The sequence below is a fragment of the Glycine soja genome, chromosome 2 (assembly GCF_004193775.1).
Source record: "Glycine soja cultivar W05 chromosome 2, ASM419377v2, whole genome shotgun sequence".
In the NCBI taxonomy this organism is placed as follows: domain Eukaryota; kingdom Viridiplantae; phylum Streptophyta; class Magnoliopsida; order Fabales; family Fabaceae; genus Glycine; species Glycine soja.
This window is the reverse complement of record NC_041003.1, coordinates 15,456,027-15,477,364: the sequence shown is the minus strand read 5'-3', so window position 1 is coordinate 15,477,364 and position 21,338 is coordinate 15,456,027. Positions and strand designations below refer to the sequence as shown.

Below are 21,338 nucleotides of genomic sequence, written 5' to 3'. Positions count from 1 at the left end.
TGAATCATGGACACATAAATAATGCCATGACCAACTTACGCGGTGGTGTCTCCTCAGATATTATGATTGCCATAGGTCCCGTCAAACCTCCACAAAGTCCACTCAAATTTGATGGATTAAAATCTCGGAAGGCCCACCACTCAAATTGCTCGCGATTCAAAATGAGATCAGCACTAAGAGCATTATCCTGAAAAATTGAATTTGAAGTTTCTAATAGTTATTTTGGAGCATTTTAGACAAACCAGGGTGCAATTATCAGTGAAATGAACACCAGCTCTCCTCCCTCTTCGTGACTATCACTCCAATATAAGAAAATCTAGTAGTTTCTAATCTATAACCAACAATAGTCAGAAAGAAAAGTTCCAGTGTTACTGGAAAAACTACATCAGTAGGAGCAAAAGATGGTTAGTTTCTGGCGGTCACCTATGGAATGCCAATATGCAGTTATTATACTCAAATATTCCTGCAATTAGTAATTGAAGGAAGAAACACATGGAAACAGTGTTAGCAGCACCCTCTAACACATTCTTTTTTATTGGTTAAAATTTATTGAAAACTACAAAATCATGAGTGAAGGTGAAGCTTCTTAAATAAGTGTAATCCACAAAATATTGAAATTTCCAATAAAACTCAAATAACAAAATGTGTTACTAGCATTTCTGAACTGAAAATATGTACTCGGAATCAGATTACCTCTTCCAAAGGTCTAACATCACCTGAACCAGTGACACGGAAATATCTTGGATAAACATTATAAATCCTAAAGCTGTTCATAGAGCCATTAAGAACCTTCTGAACATCAGACTGTGTTGGAAGATATTGAGGATCAACAGCTTTTTCATATTTCACAACTTCTTTCCCTTTTGGCCTGTCCCTTGAGAATATCCAGGTGAAAAAAATTTCCATGTCAGTATTCCATTCAAGGGAATGAATCAATCTGGTCCGAACAACAAGTGGAACAAGCCACAATGTACTAGCATCAGCTTGACAGCATATCAACTGGATATCATTCTTATTATATGCATCCAAATAGCCATAAGGATCGGGATTGGCATTTGAATTTAGTAAATCCCACCGGAGTCTTTCACATAGAGTAGTTTGATACAAATTCAACCTTCCACTTACTGTCTTGATATCAACCTGAAAGCTAGCATCTTTTATGGGGTTTGCAATGTTTGTCGGGTTACCGCTGCTATACATCTGTAAGGATAAAAAAGATGTAAGATGAATATGTTTATGCTACTAGAGGTGGTTGAAAAATTGCAATGTCAAACACATGAACACAAGTTTAATAATAACACAAGTTTCCAATAATATCACAACCCAACACCAGTATTCCCAGACAAAGTTGTTGAAATTTTCATTACTATTAAATTATACATATATATATATATATTTTTTTTTTTTTTTTTTTTGAACTGCAAAGATAATTTATATTATAGTAGGAAAAGTACCAGAGGTACTACAAGAAACATAGGATAATAAAATCCTGCAAGAACAGAAATTATTAAATTATATTAGATTTGAAAAAAAATAAACATCCATTAAAATTAATAAAAACATCCATCAACATTATTTTAACAATCATTCGAAATTATTATTATGATTTTACCAAACTTGATGGTTTTGCAGGTTCCTCAGAATATGCATATTAGCTTGTAATCATGGACATATGAGATCACTAAAGATATTCTAGTTATAAATTGATAACCAACCACTTTTTCAAAAATTGATCACACTAGTTTTATTCTAGCACATTTCTTATACTTCTGGATCTTCTGGTAAAAGGTGACATAAGAAAAAGAAACCAAAGAGTACATCAATACCCAGGCTTTGCAAGCATGCAGAATATCAGAGAAACCATCATGTTTATTACACTGAAATATTCACTTAATGTTTCATCACATCACATAGACACGAGCATGCATTTATACACATACATGATAAGAAACCCTTGTTTATACTAATCATAATCTATTGGAAAAAATCCAAGTCCTACATCGGTTAAAAATAAAGCCAAGTTAGAGTATATAAGTGAGGGGCAACCCGCACCCCTTGAGCTAGCTTTTGGAGTTGAGTTAGGCATAAACTCACATTCTAAGAATTTAAGATGGTATCAAAACATATCAAAGATTAATCCAAAGGGTCACCCACCATTGTTATCCACGCACCAAGCCCAAGAAGTGTCTAGGTGTGAGGGGGTGTATTGGAAAAAATCCAAGCCCTACATCGGCTAAAAATAAAGTCAAGTTAGAATATATAAGTGAGGGGCAATCATCACCCCTTGAGCTAGCTTTTGGGGTTGAGTTAGGCCTAAACTCACATTCTAAGAATCTAAGATAATCTAACTAATTAGGGAAACAAATCATGATATCGACGAACTAACAATTCCAAAGAGATAACAAGGAAATAGAGAAACTAATCCTAGAGAGTAATCTAAGATATGATTTTGGATGTTTACATATACTTAGTACTTACCAACATTGGAGCCCATATAACACAGATTAATACAAAGAAAAGGCATATCCCATTGCAGCATTTGGTCATTTTTGTTTGCTTCTCCCCCTGTTTGTGTGTAACTCTATTTAAGACTGAATCACATTTGACAAGGTACAAACTTGCATTTATGTCCTCCAGCTAACAAAACAGGGGAAAAGATGGTGGTGTTAGTTTCTAAACAAGGCTAAATTTAGAAGCAACAAAAAAAAAAAACTGTGAAACTAGAAATATAAGCTCTTCTAAATGAATTTTCACAGGTGCTTATACATAAAGGAAAAAAAAAACTAATCTAAAAACTAAAAAGTGATGTTAACCCAAAATCAGACCTAACAGATGGGTTACTAATCTCCTAAAAGACATTCAAATGCAGAATAATGAAAACAAGTCCTGATTTCCTGTGTAATGGTATGGTCTATGAAATGATAATAAAATAAAAGTTTACGCTTTTGTTTTAAAAAACAATTTAGGAGCAGTGACAGCCATCTTAAATTATATGACTTTTCTAAATAAACAATACAGATTATACTCAGCAAAGTATTGCCATTTTTAATCTAAAGACAGGAAATTTGGTTAACTGCCATTTGTAGTTTTTCTTTTGGTCTTTCCATTAGGAATAGGTTGGTGTTACTAAACATATATAGTGGTATCTATTGTGAATTTGTGAGTATTGTCATATCTTGAAATTCTCAAGCAGTGGCCATTTTTAAATTGAATGATCAGTGACAAAAAAACTTAGATTAATATGCACATAAAACAATACACTTTTCATTGATTTCACAAAGTCTCAATTTTTATTTTCCTGCTGGCTGTTATGCAAGAAAAACAAATGAGGTCATGTGAAATTCTTCATGGGCACAAAGGTCACTTTTAGACCCTTTAAAACAAGTATTTTTTTGTTTGGGTCCTCTAACAACTATTTTGTTAATTTTGGGTACTGCAAACAATAAAGTGAAACTTCTCTCTTCAGACTAAAATTTATGATGTCTGGGTTGTTATACTCACCATCATTCAACAACAACCAAATTAAAAAGAGAATTTTTATTTAATAAATCAAAACTATTCGAGTACACTATTCACAATAATAGGGTAATACTAAAGATAAATTAATAAACATGATAGTTTATCAAAGTCGTTGCCAAAAAAATATCAAATGAGGGAAATTTCACTTTTTGGATTAAAGATTGTGATTTATAAATAAATATTTACATATACCTTTAGCCAGTCATACATGGTGAGGGACGTAGTTGTGCATGACCAGTCAAGAACACATCTTAATTCATAAAGGAAAGGCAGAGCACGATAAAGTCTATATCCTAAATAATTGATTCTTGAAACTTCACTTGTCAAAAATTGCCGATACAATGTGCTCTTGTGAGGAATGCCATATTGGATTTGTATAGCCTGAAGTCCCAGAGAAACTGCCTTTGCAAGAAATATGGCACGGAGAGCAAACTGAGCTATACGTTGGGATGGCTTCAATTGCCAATCATACTCTGTAACTGAATATGTGAAGAGAATGAGGTTGAAAATATAGAAAACCACTTTCCCCGTGGCAAATGAGCAGAGGTATATTATTCGATCAAGCACAATCAAGAAGAAGATAGCCTGAACAGAAGAAGTAACTCTTATTAGGAGTCTATATGACATTACAACTCTAGCCACACATATAAATGAAGCATGCAATAAATCGTTGCGTCATTCTAACATATATATTCAACAAAGAAACTTGGATAAGAAATGTTTCTTAAACATGCCAATGATGAATTATAGTCATTCTCTTTCAAAGTGCCATAAATTTTAACTTCCAAATTATGAAAAAGGAACACAAAATCTAAATATTCTATTTGGAAAACCAAAAGAATCATAAATGGAATAATTTCAAAGGGCCAGGACAATTTCTTGGCATTATAAACCATCATGAATCAACAATGCCAAAAGTTTAAGCCATTAAGTGAAGAAACATGAATGTTTTATAGTAGATCTCTAACATCCCCCTCCCTCCTCCTGCACAGGCCCTTTGGGCTTGAAAAAGAGAATATGCTCACCTACCATGTAATGAAATTCAGCATTTATTTAGAATGAGGGACAACAAGGATCAAACTCTAGACAACATACTTGGTCAAAGAACCTCTAATACCACATCAGGAACCAACAACTCCAAAAGCTTAAGCTGTTAGATGAAGAGATATGAATGGTTTTATACTACGTCTCTAACTATAAATATTAGAGAACTAAAATATTGACACACTTGACCTGCTTCTTTTACCCAATAAAATGTCAAATTTGTCTGAATGAGTTAAATTCTTTTAGGCCCTGTTTCCATATGCACATTATGGAAGAAGAAAATGCGAAGGTAAAATGAAATAAAGTTATGGGAGAAGTTTATTTCAGTTTGGAGTATATGACAGAGCTTCTATAAAAGTTGAAGCACATGATTTTAACTTATGGGAGAAGTTAATTCAGTTTATCTTCTTATTTTCTTCTCTTATTAGTGCTTATAAAGAATTTTATTCAAATGAGGTCGTTATTTATTTATATATTATGGAAAAACTCTTCCTGCCCTGTTAAATAACAGTAGGATAAATAAAAAGTAAAAAGTACAGACATACCATCAACATAAAGACATATTCTTTTGGAAACTGGTCTTCAAGCTGATACACTTCGAGAAACTCACTTTTATTTTTTATGACAGACTGGTAGAATATGGCAACAAGAAAGAATACAATCAGATCTGCACAAAATATGTAAGCATACAGATCAATTTCTCTCTTGCCTCCACCAATTACAGAAAGAATGCGGTAAGGGAATCCCATTTCTTCCACAAAACCAGCACGCTGAGCTTTGAGGATTTCCTTGGCCACATCAGATGCTGGAGTTAAAGACTTATTCCATTCTGTGGAAGAACAGTCAATTACAGGTGAAGCATACACAACCTCAAAAACAACCAAGGCAACATTGGGTTTCTCTTGACTTCTTTCAATGCTTTGAACATTAACCCTGCTAGCAAAAGAGCAAAGATTTGGGTTCTTTGCCTTGCACTTATCATTATGAACAATTCTGAGCACCTGATTAATTCCAGATTCAATTCTCTCTGGTTGAATCCCATCCTCTGGCCAGAAGTTGACATCCATAGACACCTGAACAAAATAAGGAGGAGATTCTGCTCCTTGTGTGAGTGATTTCCAATACCTAAAAAAGCTTATGATTATCAGTTTTACCATGTTAATAACCTGATTTAGCAGATCCCATGCTCTATCTTGCCAGTTATAACTAGTACGATCATCTTTTGCATGGAGATCAGTCCTCTTAAACTTGAAGTCAGTAGAAGACATCCATTCACCATCTTTAGGTGTTATGGAGATTTGAATGAGGGTAAATAAATAGACAAGAAAGAGAGGTAATGAACTGACAACAAATGAAGATGTGATTTTGTGTGTTGGAAAACCTAATTCTCGTAATAGGTGAGGATCGATACTCAACCCACAGTGCTGGATGACAATTTGGTACAGGTACTGAAGTAAAATATAAAGTTCTGTATAGATCAGCATGATAATCCAGAAGATGTAACTTGGACCAGTATTTACACATAAAGCATACAAGAAGAGAGCCCCAAGATACATCATTGATAGCAAACTGAAATTCCATAAGAACACAAGAACAAAGCAGCAGTAACATACAACATCATTATTGGAACACATCTGGTGCCATATATAACGAAAGATCCTTCCCAACTGCAGCCTTGCGGCATCAGAACTCTTATCTGACTGCACAGATGAAGAACGATCCATATATATATGCTGAGTTTTCTGACTCTCCATCTCGTCATATATGCTGTCCTCAATGTTTGAGTGTTCATTTGAATCAGAATCTTCTGGTGAAATATTCAGGAAGCTCACTAGGTTATTGACTGCCTGATTTCCAATGAACTGTACCTGGGAAACACCATCACCGATTAATTGTACAGCAGACTTGAGAGGGTTTTCTTTTGCTTGCCCTTTAAATTTTTCCCTTTTTCCTGAATCACTAGAAGTAGTATCAATGTCTACTTCAGTAATTTCACAAAAATCAGAATCCACTGAATGCTTCATATACTCCTCTGTTGATGGAGTTTCCACATTTGTACAAACAGATGGTTCATGCAGATTAATAGGATAAACAGAATCCTCTCTTATTGTATGATCTAGTCTACCCAAAACCTGATCTTCTTTATCAGGGATTCCAATGTCATTATTTGATGCAAGAGAAACACTCCTTCTCCTTCTCAGACCCTCATTGTTGTGAGAAAATCCATCAATACAATTAGTGGATGTGTTCATGCTATGGAGTTGTGTTTGCAGGTTAAGCATTTCTGATTTCATCTTCTCAACCTGCATATTACGCTGTTGTTTTTTCTCCTCACTTTCACGAATTTGTTGCAATTGTGCAGTTTTCCATGCAGCTTTTTTCTCTTGCTCACGCACAATAGCACCAATTTGCTCGGCTTCTAGGTAGCGGCATACATAATCAAACTCTTGCGAGGAAAACATATATGACTGAAGTGATACAAGCACAAAAATGATGATCTCTACAATTGCAGATCTTGCTGTAATCCGAAAACCATAATCATATTTATAAAAACCAATCATTTCATAAATGTTATTTGCTGTCTCACACTTCCCAGCACTTGGTCCCCCAATAAAAGGAGACTGATAAGCAAGAGAAATAATAATAACAGCAAAGTTGTATATGCGTAAGAACTTGAATATTTTGTTCTTCTTCTTCAGTATTTCAAGTCTCATGCGAAAGAATATCAGAGCAAAGGCTAGATAACCAAGATGCAAAATGTCATACTCAAGAGTTCCAGTAATCAATATTAATATCAGGACAAGATCTAGCAGATGGCAATAACAGTAAAGCCTCAAATAGTCAACAAAGGTCCACATGCTTTTAGTTTCAAAAGATAGATCTCGCCAAACAAATGTGTTCCTACGTTGAGACATAATCTGACGATATGTTGATGATCCTGAAAAGCTAGGCAGGCGATCTGCACGAAGTTTGAAGCAAGCCAGCATGAATACCACAAAGTAGCTAATCAACATCCTGGGATCATCAACAATAAGTCCTACAGCAGAAAAGACAGTGAAATGAACAGGTTATTAAAGGTCTCAATGTGCAAAATAATATATTGAAGCCTCAATAATAAGTGCCCTAAGGACACTGGCTAAGGAGTATTTAATGCATTATGTTGTACACTTCAAACTATTTAAAACAACAATTTTAGCATTCCCCTAAAATAATACATGCATATTAAATAGTGGTGGAAAGCCCCCAAGAATTTTAAGAACTGATGTCACCACTCCTTAGTTTCCATCTTTGCTAGAGGGAGATGCTCCAGATAGGAAGAAAATGACTAAATATCTCAAGTATCTAAATAAAAAAGAATGAATGAACCATATATTTAGGCTGAAAGAAAACTTTCTAATGCCCTCACACTTAAAGCATTAGAAACAAATATTAAGTATTAACAGCATGATCATGGAATTCTTCCATAGAGTGCAATTCAGAGAAGGATAAGAGAGTCCTACCGAGCCAACACTTTTGGCAATAACTGAAATGCAGAGTTGAAGTTTTCCAGCAGTCATGGCAACGAATCTCACTTGAAGCATGAGAATTCAAAGGTAACATATCCTTCCAGATGGCTAAGTATTCCAGGATGAGAATGGAAGCAAACAAAAAGACAAATATAGGCCAGACTTTGCATATAATATGTCGATTCAGAAGAACACAAGCAGCAAGCAGTGCAATATACATCATGGATATTGCATTCAACAAGGCAAAGCTTACCAGTAGTAATGATATCATGTTTATCTCAAGTCCAAATAAATTAAATGTATTTTCCATCCAAAATTTCAAATATACTTTTAAGACAGTTTTCTGTGTTTCAAATCGCTCCTTTCTCAAAGCAACAATCCGCTTTTTATTCCACTTCTGACTCTCCTTGGAACTTCCCCAAATAAACCCAAATGAATACTTTTTACTGCTACTGTCAGAAGAATCTCCTGTTTTAGAGGATGGAGTATCAAGTGCTTGGGAAAGACCAGAGGTAATAATTTGCAGTGACTTGCCTGACACCCCTTCTTTTATTGCAGACGGCAGATTTGAATTATATGATGATTTACTTTCCTCATTGCACATAGCATCATCAATGAATACATCTTCTGTGGGAACAAACAAAGGACAAGGTTCTTCCCACTGTCCTTTGCTTAGAACTGTATTTGGCATCCTCTCCAGCCAACGGAAGACATTGTATTGAAGAGTACAAGCCACAATCACTAGCACTTTTCCCCTCAATCCAGATTCTAGACCCCAAAAGCCAGGCTGGAATACGTGGAAACCCAAAAAGAGAGATATATCAGAATACTTCTGCCCAGGAAACATTTTAGCCTGCTTACCCCACATCTGAAAAACATACTCAGCTGTCACCAAAAAACCTGTGTATGCTAAGAATGATTTGGATGGGATACTAGAAGTTTTTGGTAAAATGGAGCAGAAGATGAGGCCAACCAGATACAAGAAACCAAATGCACTAATTGAGTTTAAAGATGCATAAAACAGAGCAATGAACAAGATCTTCTGGCTGTGCCAGATAATAAATCGCCTGATAAACCCAAGTGCCCCTGGTTCTAACTGATCCAAGTGATCCTGCCTGTTCTGCTTGTTCTTCCTCCTCTCATAGCTATAAAGTTGCATAACAATTAAGACTGCCAGAGATTCCCAAACATTGTCGAAAGAAGATGCTTTTGAGTCATATCCCAGATAAAAGTAGAGATCTATTAATTTGGACAACCACATCTCTAGGCTTGAGAAGCTGCTCAAGCTATATATGAAGATAAACACCAAAATTGCATACACTTTCAATGGAAGCCAAAGCTGTCTTTTTGTTCTCTCGACAAGTTGTCTTCCAATAATCCAAAGAAGGAGAAGGAATATGTAACCAAATGATATGCAATTAGGTCTCACCATGTATACTGTGAGAAGAATAGTCACAAAAGCAATGTAGGTGCCACATGATCGGTATATTGATAGGAATTTCTGCCCAATTGCACTCAGGTATGATGCTATTCTCCTTTCTGTAAAAATAAAATATGACAATGTGAAAACATGGATCACAATAAATAAGACAGAACCTGCAAAAATAATTGCACTACAAAAGACTTCATTTGCAAAAAATAGTAGGAATATATGTGCTTTGCATTTAAAGCATCATAACCAGAGTTGACTTATTATTTTCACCATCCAAGCAGAGCCAATGTGATAACTGCTAAATAATTGTGAATTTATAGGAGTTAAATAGTCAAATTTTGGCTTAAAACTAATTATTTAGCAATTATTTGTAATTAAAAGTGAGAAAATTAATTTAATTGAATTTCTGGTTGCAGATACGAAAAATGGGGTTACATTTAGCAAAAGTGGCAACAGAAGGAAGAAAAAGAAGAAATTCTGAAGCAGGCCCAGTCCAATAGGGGCGCTAAGCGCGCATCAAGCGCTAAGCGAGCAATTAACTGCAGGCGCTAAGCGTGGCGTTAAGCACGAAGGCAGAAACCGTTACGCGCGCTAAGCCCAGCTAGGTGCCCAGCGCGCGATCCAACAGAAGCACAGGCCCAGCGTGCATGGCGCGCCCAGCGCGCGATCTGAACGCGCTAAGCGCGAGGTGTGGCGCTGAGCGCGACTACGAAGGCCCATAAGCCCACTTCAGCAACTATAAATAGAGAGGCAGTCCAACGGAAACTTCACCTTGTCTCAGAGCACCACTCTCAGTACTTCAAGCCTGAGTTTTCTTTCCTCTCTCTATATTCTTTGTTTTATTAGCCCCATTCTTTCTTTCATCCCCAGTTGTAAGCCCTCAATGGCCATGAGTGGCTAATCCCCTAGCTAGGGCCTGACAGGCCTAAAAAGCCAACGATGTACAATGAGCTTCAAGAGTTACAAAGGAATTTATTCCAGGTTTTTCTGTTCTATTTCTTTTCTTGTATTCTTGCATTCATTCTTAGATCTCTTTTTGAGTTTTATTTGCTCGGGAGAGGGTAATCCCCAATAAATATTTAAGATTCAATGCATGCATCAGTTTTAGGGGTTATACGCTTGGGAAAGGGTAACACCTAATAGAACATCTTAAGAAAAGAATCCTTGGGTTAGCATTGCTAGGCATAGAATGATAACCCACTGCCCATGCATTTAAGCAACATCTAGAACTTAATCTTAATGCATTTTAACTATTGAATCTTCGCAAAGGCATTTGGGAGATAGGTAGTTAAAATAGGCTTGCCAACGTGAGGCATCAGGGGCAAGTAGTCAACAGATGTGGGTAGAACTAATATCATTTCATTGATAATGAATATTATATTTACATGCATCGTAGGCCAATTGGGTTTGTCTGGTCTTGGCATTTTTATCAATTGCTTTTCCTTTTTACTTATTTGATAGCACTCTATTCCTACTTTCATTCCTGTTTAACTACTTTACTTTCACTTACAAATTGAGAAGTATTTAATAAGTGCAATAAAATCCCTGTGGACACGATACTCGGACTTCCGAGATTTACTACTTGTAACGATTTGGTGCACTTGCCAAAGTTTCAACAAGTTTTTGGCGCCGTTGCCGGGGATCTTATTTTCGCACTTAATACTATATCAGTTTGTAAGCCCAACTCTTCTTTTCTTGGCTTATTCTATCAGCGGTAAAGTTGTGCCTTGGTGACTTGTTGGTCATGGGTTCGAATCCGGAAACAGTCTCTTTGCATATGCAAGGGTAAGGCTGCGTACAACGTCCCTCCCCCATACCTTCGCATAGCGAAGAGTCTCTGGACAATGGGGTACGAAGTTTTTTTTATTCTATCAGTACTTTCTCTTTACTTCTATTCCTTCTTTCTTTCTTCTATAATTGCACGGGTAGTGCCTTTTTGTTTTTATGCGACTTAGGACTGCATCTGGAGAAGTTGTCCCTATTAACTTGGAAATTGAAGCCACTTGTCGGCGTAACAACGCTGCAAGAAGAAGAAGGGAACAAGACACCGAAGGAAGCAGTCACACATCACCTCCTCTTTCTCCACAGCACGCTGAAATGGACGGGGAACCGGCACGAAGAGTCACCTTAGAGGATTTCTCCAACACCGCCACTCCTCAGTTCTTCACGAGCATTGCAAGACCGGAGGTGCAAGCCGCAAATATCTCCTACCCGCATTCCCTTATTCAGTTAATCCAAGGAAATCTTTTCCATGGTCTTCCAAGCGAAGATCCATATGCTCACCTTGCCTCGTACATCGAAATATGCAACACCGTAAAAATCGTTGAAGTCCCAGAAGATGCGGTACGTCTTAACCTCTTCTCTAGCAGGAGAGGCAAAACGATGGTTGCACTCTTTCAAAGGCAACAGCTTAAGAACCTGGGAAGAAGTAGTGGAAAAGTTTTTAAAGAAGTACTTCCCAGAGTCGAAGACCGCCGAAGGAAAAATGGAGATTTCCTCTTTCCATCAATTCCCGGATGAGTCCCTCAGCGAAGCACTAGACCGTTTGCACGGGCTGTTACGAAAGACACCAACACACGGATACAGCGAGCCGGTACAATTGAATATATTCATCGATGGCTTGCGACCTCACTCGAAACAGCTACTAGACGCGTCCGCAGGGGGAAAAATCAAACTGAAGACTCCAGAGGAAGCAATGGAGCTCATCGAGAACATGGCGGCCAGTGATCAAGCAATCCTTCGTGATCAAAGCTATGTGCCTACAAAAAGAAGCCTTTTGGAACTTGGCACGCAAGACGCGACATTGGCACAGAACAAGCTGTTGACGAGACAAATTGAAGCCCTTACCGAAACCCTCAGCAAATTACCTCAACAGTTACAAGCGGTAAGTTCTTCCCACTCTTCTGTTTTGCAGGTAGAAGGATGCCCCACATGCGGAGGAACCCATGAGCCTGGACAGTGTGTAAGCCAACAGGATACTTCTCGAGAAGTAAACTATATGGGCATACGAAATCGCGGATTCCAGGGTTACAACCAGGGGAACTCATCTGGATTCCACCAAGGGGGAGCAGGATTCAATCATGGGCCACCAGGATTCAATCAAGGAAGAAACTTCACGCAAGGTTCAGGGTAGAGGAATCAGGGAAACCAGTACAAGGAGCAGAGGAATCAACAACCATACCAACCGTCATACCAGCATCCTAGCCAGGACCCCAATCAGCAAGACAAGCCCACCAACATAGAAGAACTGTTACTGCAATTCATCCAGGAGACACGGTCCCATCAGAAGAGCACGGATGCAGCCATTCGGAATCTGGAAGTTCAAATGGGCCAATTGGCACAAGACAAAGCTGAAAGGCCCACTCGAACTTTCGGGGCTAACACGGGGAAGAATCCAAAGGAAGAATGCAAGGCCGTGCTGACTCGAGGGAAGAAGAAAGCACAGGAGGAAGGTAAGGTTGAAGAAGAAGACCGGACAGAGGAAGATAGGATAGAGACACCAGAGGAAAAGACAGAAGAAGAGAAGGTGGCATCACCACCTACAACCAAGAGCCAGAAAGCACGGGAAGCCAGGAGAGAAGAACTGCCAGCTCTACCACAAGATCTCCCATATCCTGTGGTGCCCACTAAGAAGAACAAGGAACGCTACTTCAAGCGTTTCTTGGAAATATTCAAGGGGCTGGAGATTACTATGCCATTCGGGGAAGCCTTACAGCAGATGCCCCTCTACTCCAAATTTATGAAGGACATCCTCACCAAGAAGGGGAAGTACATTGACAATGAGAACATTGTGGTAGGGGGTAACTGCAGCGCTATAATACAGAGGAAGCTACCCAAGAAGTTTAAGGACCCCGGAAGTGTTACCATCCCATGCACCATAGGGAAGGAGACGGTGAACAAGGCCTTCATTGACTTAGGAGCAAGCATCAATTTGATGCCCTTGTCAATGTGTAAAAGAATTGGGAATCTGAAGATAGATCCTACCAAGATGACGCTTCAGCTAGCAGACCGCTCGATTACGAGGCCTTACGGGGTGGTAGAAGATGTCCTAGTCAAGGTCCGCCACTTTACTTTCCCGGTGGACTTTGTCATAATGGATATCGAAGAAGACACAGACATTCTCCTCATCTTAGGCAGACCATTCATGCTGACTGCCAACTGTGTGGTGGATATGGGGAATGGGAACTTGGAGCTGAGTATTGACAACCAGAAGATCACCTTCGACCTCTTCAAAGCAATGAAGTATCCACAGGAAGGTTGGAAGTGTTTCAGAGTAGAAGAGATTGATAAGGAAGATGTCAGTATTCTCGAGACACCACAGTCTTCACTGGAGAAAGCAATGGTAAATGCTTTGGACTGTCTAACCAGTGAAGAGGAGGAAGATCTAAAGGCTTGCTTGGAAGACTTGGATCGACAAGACCGTATTCCGGAGGGAGAAGCCAAGTTTGAGACGCTAGAAGAGAAAGTTCCGTCCGAGAAGAAGGTAGAGTTGAATATATTGCCAGATCACCTAAAGTATGTGTTCTTGGAGGAAGACAAGCCTGTAGTAATCAGCAATGCACTCACGATAGAAGAAGAAAACAGGTTAGTAGATATCCTCAAGAAACACAGGGAAGCTATTGGATGGCATATATCGGATCTCAAGGGAATCAGCCCTGCTTATTGCATGCACAGAATAATGATGGAAGAGGATTACAAGCCAATCCGGCAACCTCAGAGAAGGCTAAATCCGACAATGAAGGAAGAGGTCAGAAAGGAGGTACTCAAGCTCTTGGAGGCGGGACTCATATATCCCATCTCTGACAGCGCTTGGGTAAGCCCAGTACAGGTGGTTCCCAAGAAAGGTGGAATGACAGTGGTGCGGAACGAGAAGAATGACCTGATACCAACAAGAACTATCACCGGCTGGCAAATGTGCATCGACTATCGCAAGCTGAATGAAGCCACCCGGAAGGACCACTTCCCTCTACCGTTCATGGATCAAATGCTGGAGAGACTTGCAGGGCAGACATATTATTGTTTCTTGGATGGATACTCAGGATATAATCAGATTGCGGTGGACCCTAGAGACCAGGAGAAGACGGCCTTCACATGCCCTTTTGGCATCTTTGCTTACAGAAGGATGCCATTTGGGTTATGTAATGCACCAGCCACATTTCAGAGGTGCATGCTGGCCATTTTTTCAGACATGGTGGAGAAAAGCATCGAGGTGTTCATGGATGACTTCTCGGTTTTCGGATCCTCATTCGACAGTTGCTTGAGGAACCTAGAGATGGTACTTCAGAGATGCGTAGAGACTAATCTAGTCCTGAACTGGGAGAAGAGTCATTTCATGGTCCGAGAGGGCATAGTCCTGGGCCACAAGATCTCAGCTAGAGGGATTGAAGTTGACCGGGCAAAGATAGATGTTATAGAGAAGCTGCCACCACCACTGAATGTTAAAGGTGTCAGAAGTTTCTTAGGGCATGCAGGGTTCTACAGGAGATTCATCAAGGATTTTTCAAAGATTGCTAGACCCCTAAGCAACCTGCTGAATAAAGATGTGGCTTTCAAGTTTGATGAAGAATGTTCAGCAGCATTTCAGACACTGAAAGACAAGCTTACTACTGCACCTGTGATGATTGCACCCGACTGGAGTAAAGACTTTGAGCTGATGTGCGATGCCAGTGATTATGCCATAGGAGCAGTCCTCGGACAGAGACACGATAAGGTATTTCATGCTATTTATTATGCTAGTAGGGTCCTGAATGAAGCACAGTTGAATTATGCCACCACGGAAAAGGAAATGCTAGCTGTTGTCTTTGCCTTGGAGAAGTTCAGGTCATACTTGATAGGATCGAAGGTCACCATTTTTACAAATCATGCTGCCATCAAGCACCTGCTCGCCAAAACAGACTCGAAGCCAAGGTTGATTAGATGGGTCCTCTTATTGCAAGAATTTGACATCGTCATCAAGGATAAGAGAGGATCCGAGAATGTGGTAGCCGATCACTTATCTCGGTTAAAGAATGAAGAAGTCACCAAGGAAGAGCCAGAGGTAAGAGATGAATTTCCTGATGAGTTTCTTTTGCAGGTTACCACCAGACCTTGGTTTGCAGACATGGAAAACTACAAAGCCACGGGAGTCATTCCAGAGGAGTACACTTGGAATCAGAGGAAGAAGTTCCTACACGACGCACGCTTCTATGTTTGGGATGACCCCCATTAGTTCAAAGCAGGGGCAGATAATGTATTGAGAAGATGTGTCACAAAGGAAGAAGCACGAAGCATTCTTTGGCACTGTCACAGTTCATCATACGGAGGACATCATAGCGGGGACAGAACAGCAGCAAAAGTGCTACAATCAGGTTTTTTCTGGCCCTCTCTTTTTAAAGATGCTTACGAGTTTGTGCGTTGTTGTGATAGATGCCAGAGAACAAGCGGGATATCACGGAGAAATGAGATGCCGTTGCAGAACATCATGGAGGTGGAAATCTTTGACTGTTGGGGCATAGACTTCATGGGACCCCTGCCTTCGTCATATGGGAATATTTACATCTTGGTAGCAGTGGATTATGTCTCCAAGTGGGTGGAGGCCATAGCTACGCCGAAGGACGATGCCAGGGTAGTAATCAAGTTTCTAAAGAAGAACATTTTCTCCCGCTTCGGAGTCCCACGAGCCTTGATCAGTGATGGAGGAACGCATTTCTGCAACAACCAGTTGAAGACAGTGATACAGCATGTGAGTCCTAGAGAATAACTGATGATACTTCTATGCCTAACAATTTTCTGCTATTCATTTCCAGAAACAATGCTCAAGATATTAGTATATCAACCACCTTGAACTAACATCAATTTAATATCATTACACATACATATATTATACACTAATAAAATGTAATTCAGAAGCACTATAAATGTTTTTGAAACATACCATAAGACAAACTTTCATCACTGTTTCTCACAGAGGAGGAAGAATATACAGACAATAGAACGGATTTGTTAAGACCAGCTTTCAAAATGCCAAATCCAATAGGAGGGCCAGGGGCATGCTGTATGATTGCTGAAAATGAAAATAACATCTCAAAACCATGGTTATGAATTGCACAGAAGCAAGCAAGCAAAGCTACTTCCAAGAAATCCCAGGCACTATCTTCTTTACGGAGACCTGCAACAATTCATAGAACATGAATCTCCCATGTCCTTGTCATTTAATAAGTGGGAAAGCATATGGATATGGAATTGATATAATTTCAAAAAGTATAAACTAACTAAAATCCATCAATACCTAATTGCATTACAACTTCCATGCTTAAAGAGCCTTTTTTCTCCAGCGCAGTTGAGATCAAATTAATTTGAAGAACATACAACAGTGAAAAATGAATCTCGCATAAGAGAATCAAAGCTTGTCTCATCTTTCTACTGACATCATGGCTCAAAAGGTACATCAGGAAGAATATCACTGAAGAAACGACATAATAGAAGCTAATCAATAAAGTAGCATAGGATACAGTCACACAATAAACTGCATTCTACAACTTAATTAATGGCTAACAAGAAACAAGATAAATGACCATGAATCATTTAAATGGATTAAATGCAACATGAACATGTAAGGATTTGATAAAACATACTATATACAGCATGGATGAAACCAGGTTTTATAGCAATGAAAAAGATCAATGTCAGCATGATAGCCCGAGAGCATTTGCGCAGTCCCCATGCAATTGTTGCCACAATCAATACCTTAGTCTCTCCCTCCACTGCAGATAAGAAAGATATGATGACATAAGAGGGGGGAAATATCTGAAGTCAGAAAAAAAAAGATCAAAATCAACAGAAAAAAAAATGGAACAAGTAACTCAGTACTATTATGATGTTCAATCCAGAGTGAAACATCTAAAAAATTTCCAGATATAAAAAGCAAAAAAGCTCCAATCATAAATTAAGAAATCAAGTTCATATCCATAATAAGTAAGCACCAAAAAAGGTAAATACACAATTTTCAGCGTAATTCCATAAGACCTCATTAAAAAATTATGCAGACAAACACAAAACTGTTTCAAATTTTGGTAGGTGGAAGCAAATCATATCAAGGGTTCCACAAACCACAACATATTGAAGTAAGGTTATTCTATGTACCCAATCCCCTTCCCCAATATCATGCCCAAAATATTGGGTGAAAAAAAAAGAAAATATGATACTCTAAGCAACAGATAGGAGGGTCAAATAAAGTCCAGGCAAATAAATCTAAAATTAGCACTGATACAAACAAGAATGTTAAATCAATACATAAACAACAACTGATACAAAGGAAAAAGTTCCTTTCCCTAAACTAGCTTTTGGATACGGTTGTTTACTTGGCTTCCATTTGCTGTTCAGTCAACAATTTTCAGGGTTTATAACCATGCATGTGTGCATGCATGTCTGTGTGTGAGGAGGTTGAACCAGTTGGGCTTGAACTCAAGAGTGGCTGATGCACAGCAAGATCCTAGTGATCCCACGCCAAAATGTTTTCAGGGAGCTTTACTGTATTCTTGTCTGGTTTATATGATATTTCTTATTCTTTTTTATTTAGGTTTAATTACCCATTTGCTCCCTATAGTTACAAAAAATTTCTCTTTTAGTCCCTATACTTTAGAATTAAAAACATCCTCTTTTAGTTCCTAAACATACCATTTTCAATCCCTTTTAGTGTAGGAACTTAAAAGATATGCATAGGGACTAAATGGGATTAAAAATGGTATGTGTAGGGACAAAAAGTAAATGTTTTTAAGTATAGAGACTAAAAGGAAATATTTTTATAACTATAGAGACCAAATGAGTAATTAAACATTATTTTTATTATTTTGAGGATTGCTTGTTGTCTTCCAATGAGATTTATCCCTTTCTTCAACAAATTCCTTTTCTGTCTCCTAAAGAATGAAGACAGAACCACAAGGCAATTAAAAGATGCAAAGACAAGATAACCAAACTATAAAACTCCTAGAAACAAAGCATTTTCAAGCCAAAACGTCTGCTACATAAGGTGATATACATAAAAGCTGTACAAAATCTTGATGACAAAGCTCATTCAAAGAAAAATGTAGTCAACCCTAGTGAGACTAAGCATTCATAAAAACAGTATGTGTTGAGATCTCAAATTGACTATAGATAACCCTAGTGAGACTAAGCATTCATAAAAACAGTATGTGTTGAGATCTCAAATTGACTATAGATATAGCCAAAGTAAAGGTTTATAAAAGCTTACGCAATCCTCACCTTATGACTTAGCTTTTTGGATTGAGTTAGGTCCAGTATAAATTCAAGGTGGTATCATAGTCTATTATAGGTCTAATATCAGGTCACCTTCAACTATCCAAAAATCTACCTGTCCGCATGGCTTTCCAAATGCAATAAAGGGAGAAAAAAAAATCAATCCTACAATCTCCACACCTGAGTTGTTGAATCTTAGGCATGCTTTGTTGAGATCTCACATCAACTATAGATATAGCTAAAGTAAAACTTATAAAAGGCTTGGGTAATCCTCACCTAATAAGTAAGCTTTTAGATTTGATTTAGATTTAAACCCAAATTCAACAGTATGAAATAATAATAATAATAATAATAATAATAATAATACTTAAAACAAGAATTGAACTCAGCACATTAGGTTTAGAAATGCATTAAGGAAATAATTACAATCTGCTATTTATAAGAATTATTTTAAGATGAATTATATGAGTGAATTGAACTTATCACATTAGGTTTATAAATGCACTAAGGAATGAATTACAATATACTACTTACAAGAATTATGTTTTTAAGATGAATTACTTGAGTGAATTGAACTCAGCATAGGTTTATAAATGCATTAAGGATTTAATTGCAATAATGATTTATTAAAATTTTATTATAATAAAAAATTGGACCATCCTAAATTATTCTCAGTAGTTAAATTTGAAATGACCATGCATACATATACACACACACACTCCATTGTATATGGCCATATATAGTCACAAATAAAAAGGATATGACTGTATGTGGCCATACATAACTCTAAATAAAAGATGTTTGTTAAGTTTTCATTTAACACGTATGACAAGATTGTAATTAATACCTTTTACTGAGGAAAAGTCATTTGAAGATAGCCCACCCTCATCAGACAAGCAGAGGAAAACTGAATTGTTCACAAGATTACCTAATGCAACCAAAATTCCAAGACAAAATTGTGCGAGCAAAAAAAATCCAGGTATTGGATAGTGCCACAGTCCCACCATCTCCCAGATTTTCATGTCCTGTTAAAAGGAATGAAAATATTTGCAATTAGTGGAATGTATGCTTATCAGTTATAACAATTGTCACCCTGAAAGATTACCCGTCCAAGTTTCCAATTCAGAAATGTAAATGCCACATTAAATATATAGGTGCTAACAGCCCAAAAGAGAATGAAGACAAGAAGCAGCCCATTCAATCTGTGCAGACGAAATAACGAAGGAAAGGCATAGACAATGTAGCCGACATAAGCAAGTAGCCCAAATGCACATAAGCTTGCAAAATGGAAGCTCCAAAATGAAAGGACAAACAAGGAGACCTGCAAAATAAAATTAATATGGGAAATCAATAAACAAATCATTTGGTATTAAGTGAACTAAATGCATATGACACTTTACATAAGTAGCTGCAAATGCATCAAAATATATATCCCAAATAGAGATGGCAATGGGTCTTATACCCATTGGGTACTTGCAATGAGTAGAGCAGAGTAAATACCTACTGGATGGGTTTAGTTTGGATAAATAACTGAAAATTTTATGGTCAGGATTGTTTTGATTAGTTTTAATCGTAGCCATCTATTAGAATTATATGGTTGACATTCATTACTCTCATGCTTTCACCTCTCACTTGATACACACACAAAGAGAAAGAGGATCAAATGACACTGCTATAAGTTACACCAACTATTACACTACTCAATAACTTCAAATTTTATCTGAAAATCTATGGTTGGATTGAAAACTCTAATCATATTGATCATATTTACCAAATATTATACTAATCTAAAATTGTTTAATACTCCATTGATATACATCAAAATTAACGTAATATATACTTTTAAAATATATTAAAACAAAATCTTTGAGTATATACTTATAGTTAATTTCAATAAGATTTTACACAAACAAACAAGGTAATATATAATTATAATTCAATGATTGGATTAATAAAAAACACATTCTATTCTTCTTATGTAATGGGTAGTTATTAGCTTTCCTCAGACATGAGAATGTTAGATGAGTTGGTGTATTTTTTCTTTTTTGATCACCTTTGTTCTTCTTGCTTATTCTTTTGTAAGGTGTTCTTAGCTTGGTTGGGCACTACTTGTGCTAAACTAAGAGCTATCAATAAAACTTTTTGCTTTAAAAAAAATAGAAAACACATTCTATATGAAGTTATTGATAGTGAAATAGTTGGTGTAACTTGTAATGGTTAAATAATGTAATTTGATCCCTCCTCAAACACACATACACACACATAAATATAAATATGATGTCATTTGGTATCTTATTGTATAGTGTTTTAACTTTAGATGAATGATACTGTAATTCCGTACCTTGTTTGATGTATTGTTTAATGAATGCTCTTTATTTTATAATGATAGCATAATATGTATGTTTTATTAGTTCATGAAAAAAAGGTATTAAGGGAAATCATTTTTCAATTAACCAAAATGCAAGTAATGAGGACAGGTATGGGAATCTAGGTATGAGAATGCGGATTTAAAGTTGTTACCCATGCCGGTATGCCTAAATCCTACCAATTGTCATCCCCGATCCCATGAAACAAGATTAGATACCTAACCTAAAGCACATTCA

At 37.5% G+C, this 21,338-nt stretch overlaps 1 protein-coding gene across 7 annotated transcripts in view; it reads right to left on the bottom strand.

The window, feature by feature from the left end:
• LOC114390351 (piezo-type mechanosensitive ion channel homolog) overlaps positions 1–21,338 on the bottom strand; it is a 35,894-nt gene that overhangs the window by 984 nt on the left and 13,572 nt on the right. For 6 of the 7 annotated variants that reach the window (XM_028351067.1, XM_028351076.1, XM_028351090.1 and 3 more), the window contains 11 exons: positions 19,841–20,056; positions 19,583–19,760; positions 17,115–17,243; positions 16,769–16,942; positions 16,415–16,648; positions 8,064–9,608; positions 5,109–7,600; positions 3,712–4,104; positions 2,479–2,637; positions 694–1,200; positions 40–187 (listed from right to left, as the gene is read on the bottom strand). In XM_028351067.1, coding sequence (XP_028206868.1) covers positions 40–187; positions 694–1,200; positions 2,479–2,637; positions 3,712–4,104; positions 5,109–7,600; positions 8,064–9,608; positions 16,415–16,648; positions 16,769–16,942; positions 17,115–17,243; positions 19,583–19,760; positions 19,841–20,056 — 6,175 coding nt within the window. Of the gene's footprint in view, positions 1–39; positions 188–693; positions 1,201–2,154; positions 2,234–2,478; positions 2,638–3,711; positions 4,105–5,108; positions 7,601–8,063; positions 9,609–16,414; positions 16,649–16,768; positions 16,943–17,114; positions 17,244–19,582; positions 19,761–19,840; positions 20,057–21,338 lie in introns of those variants that run through there. The other variant, XR_003661896.1, reaches the window with a different exon arrangement.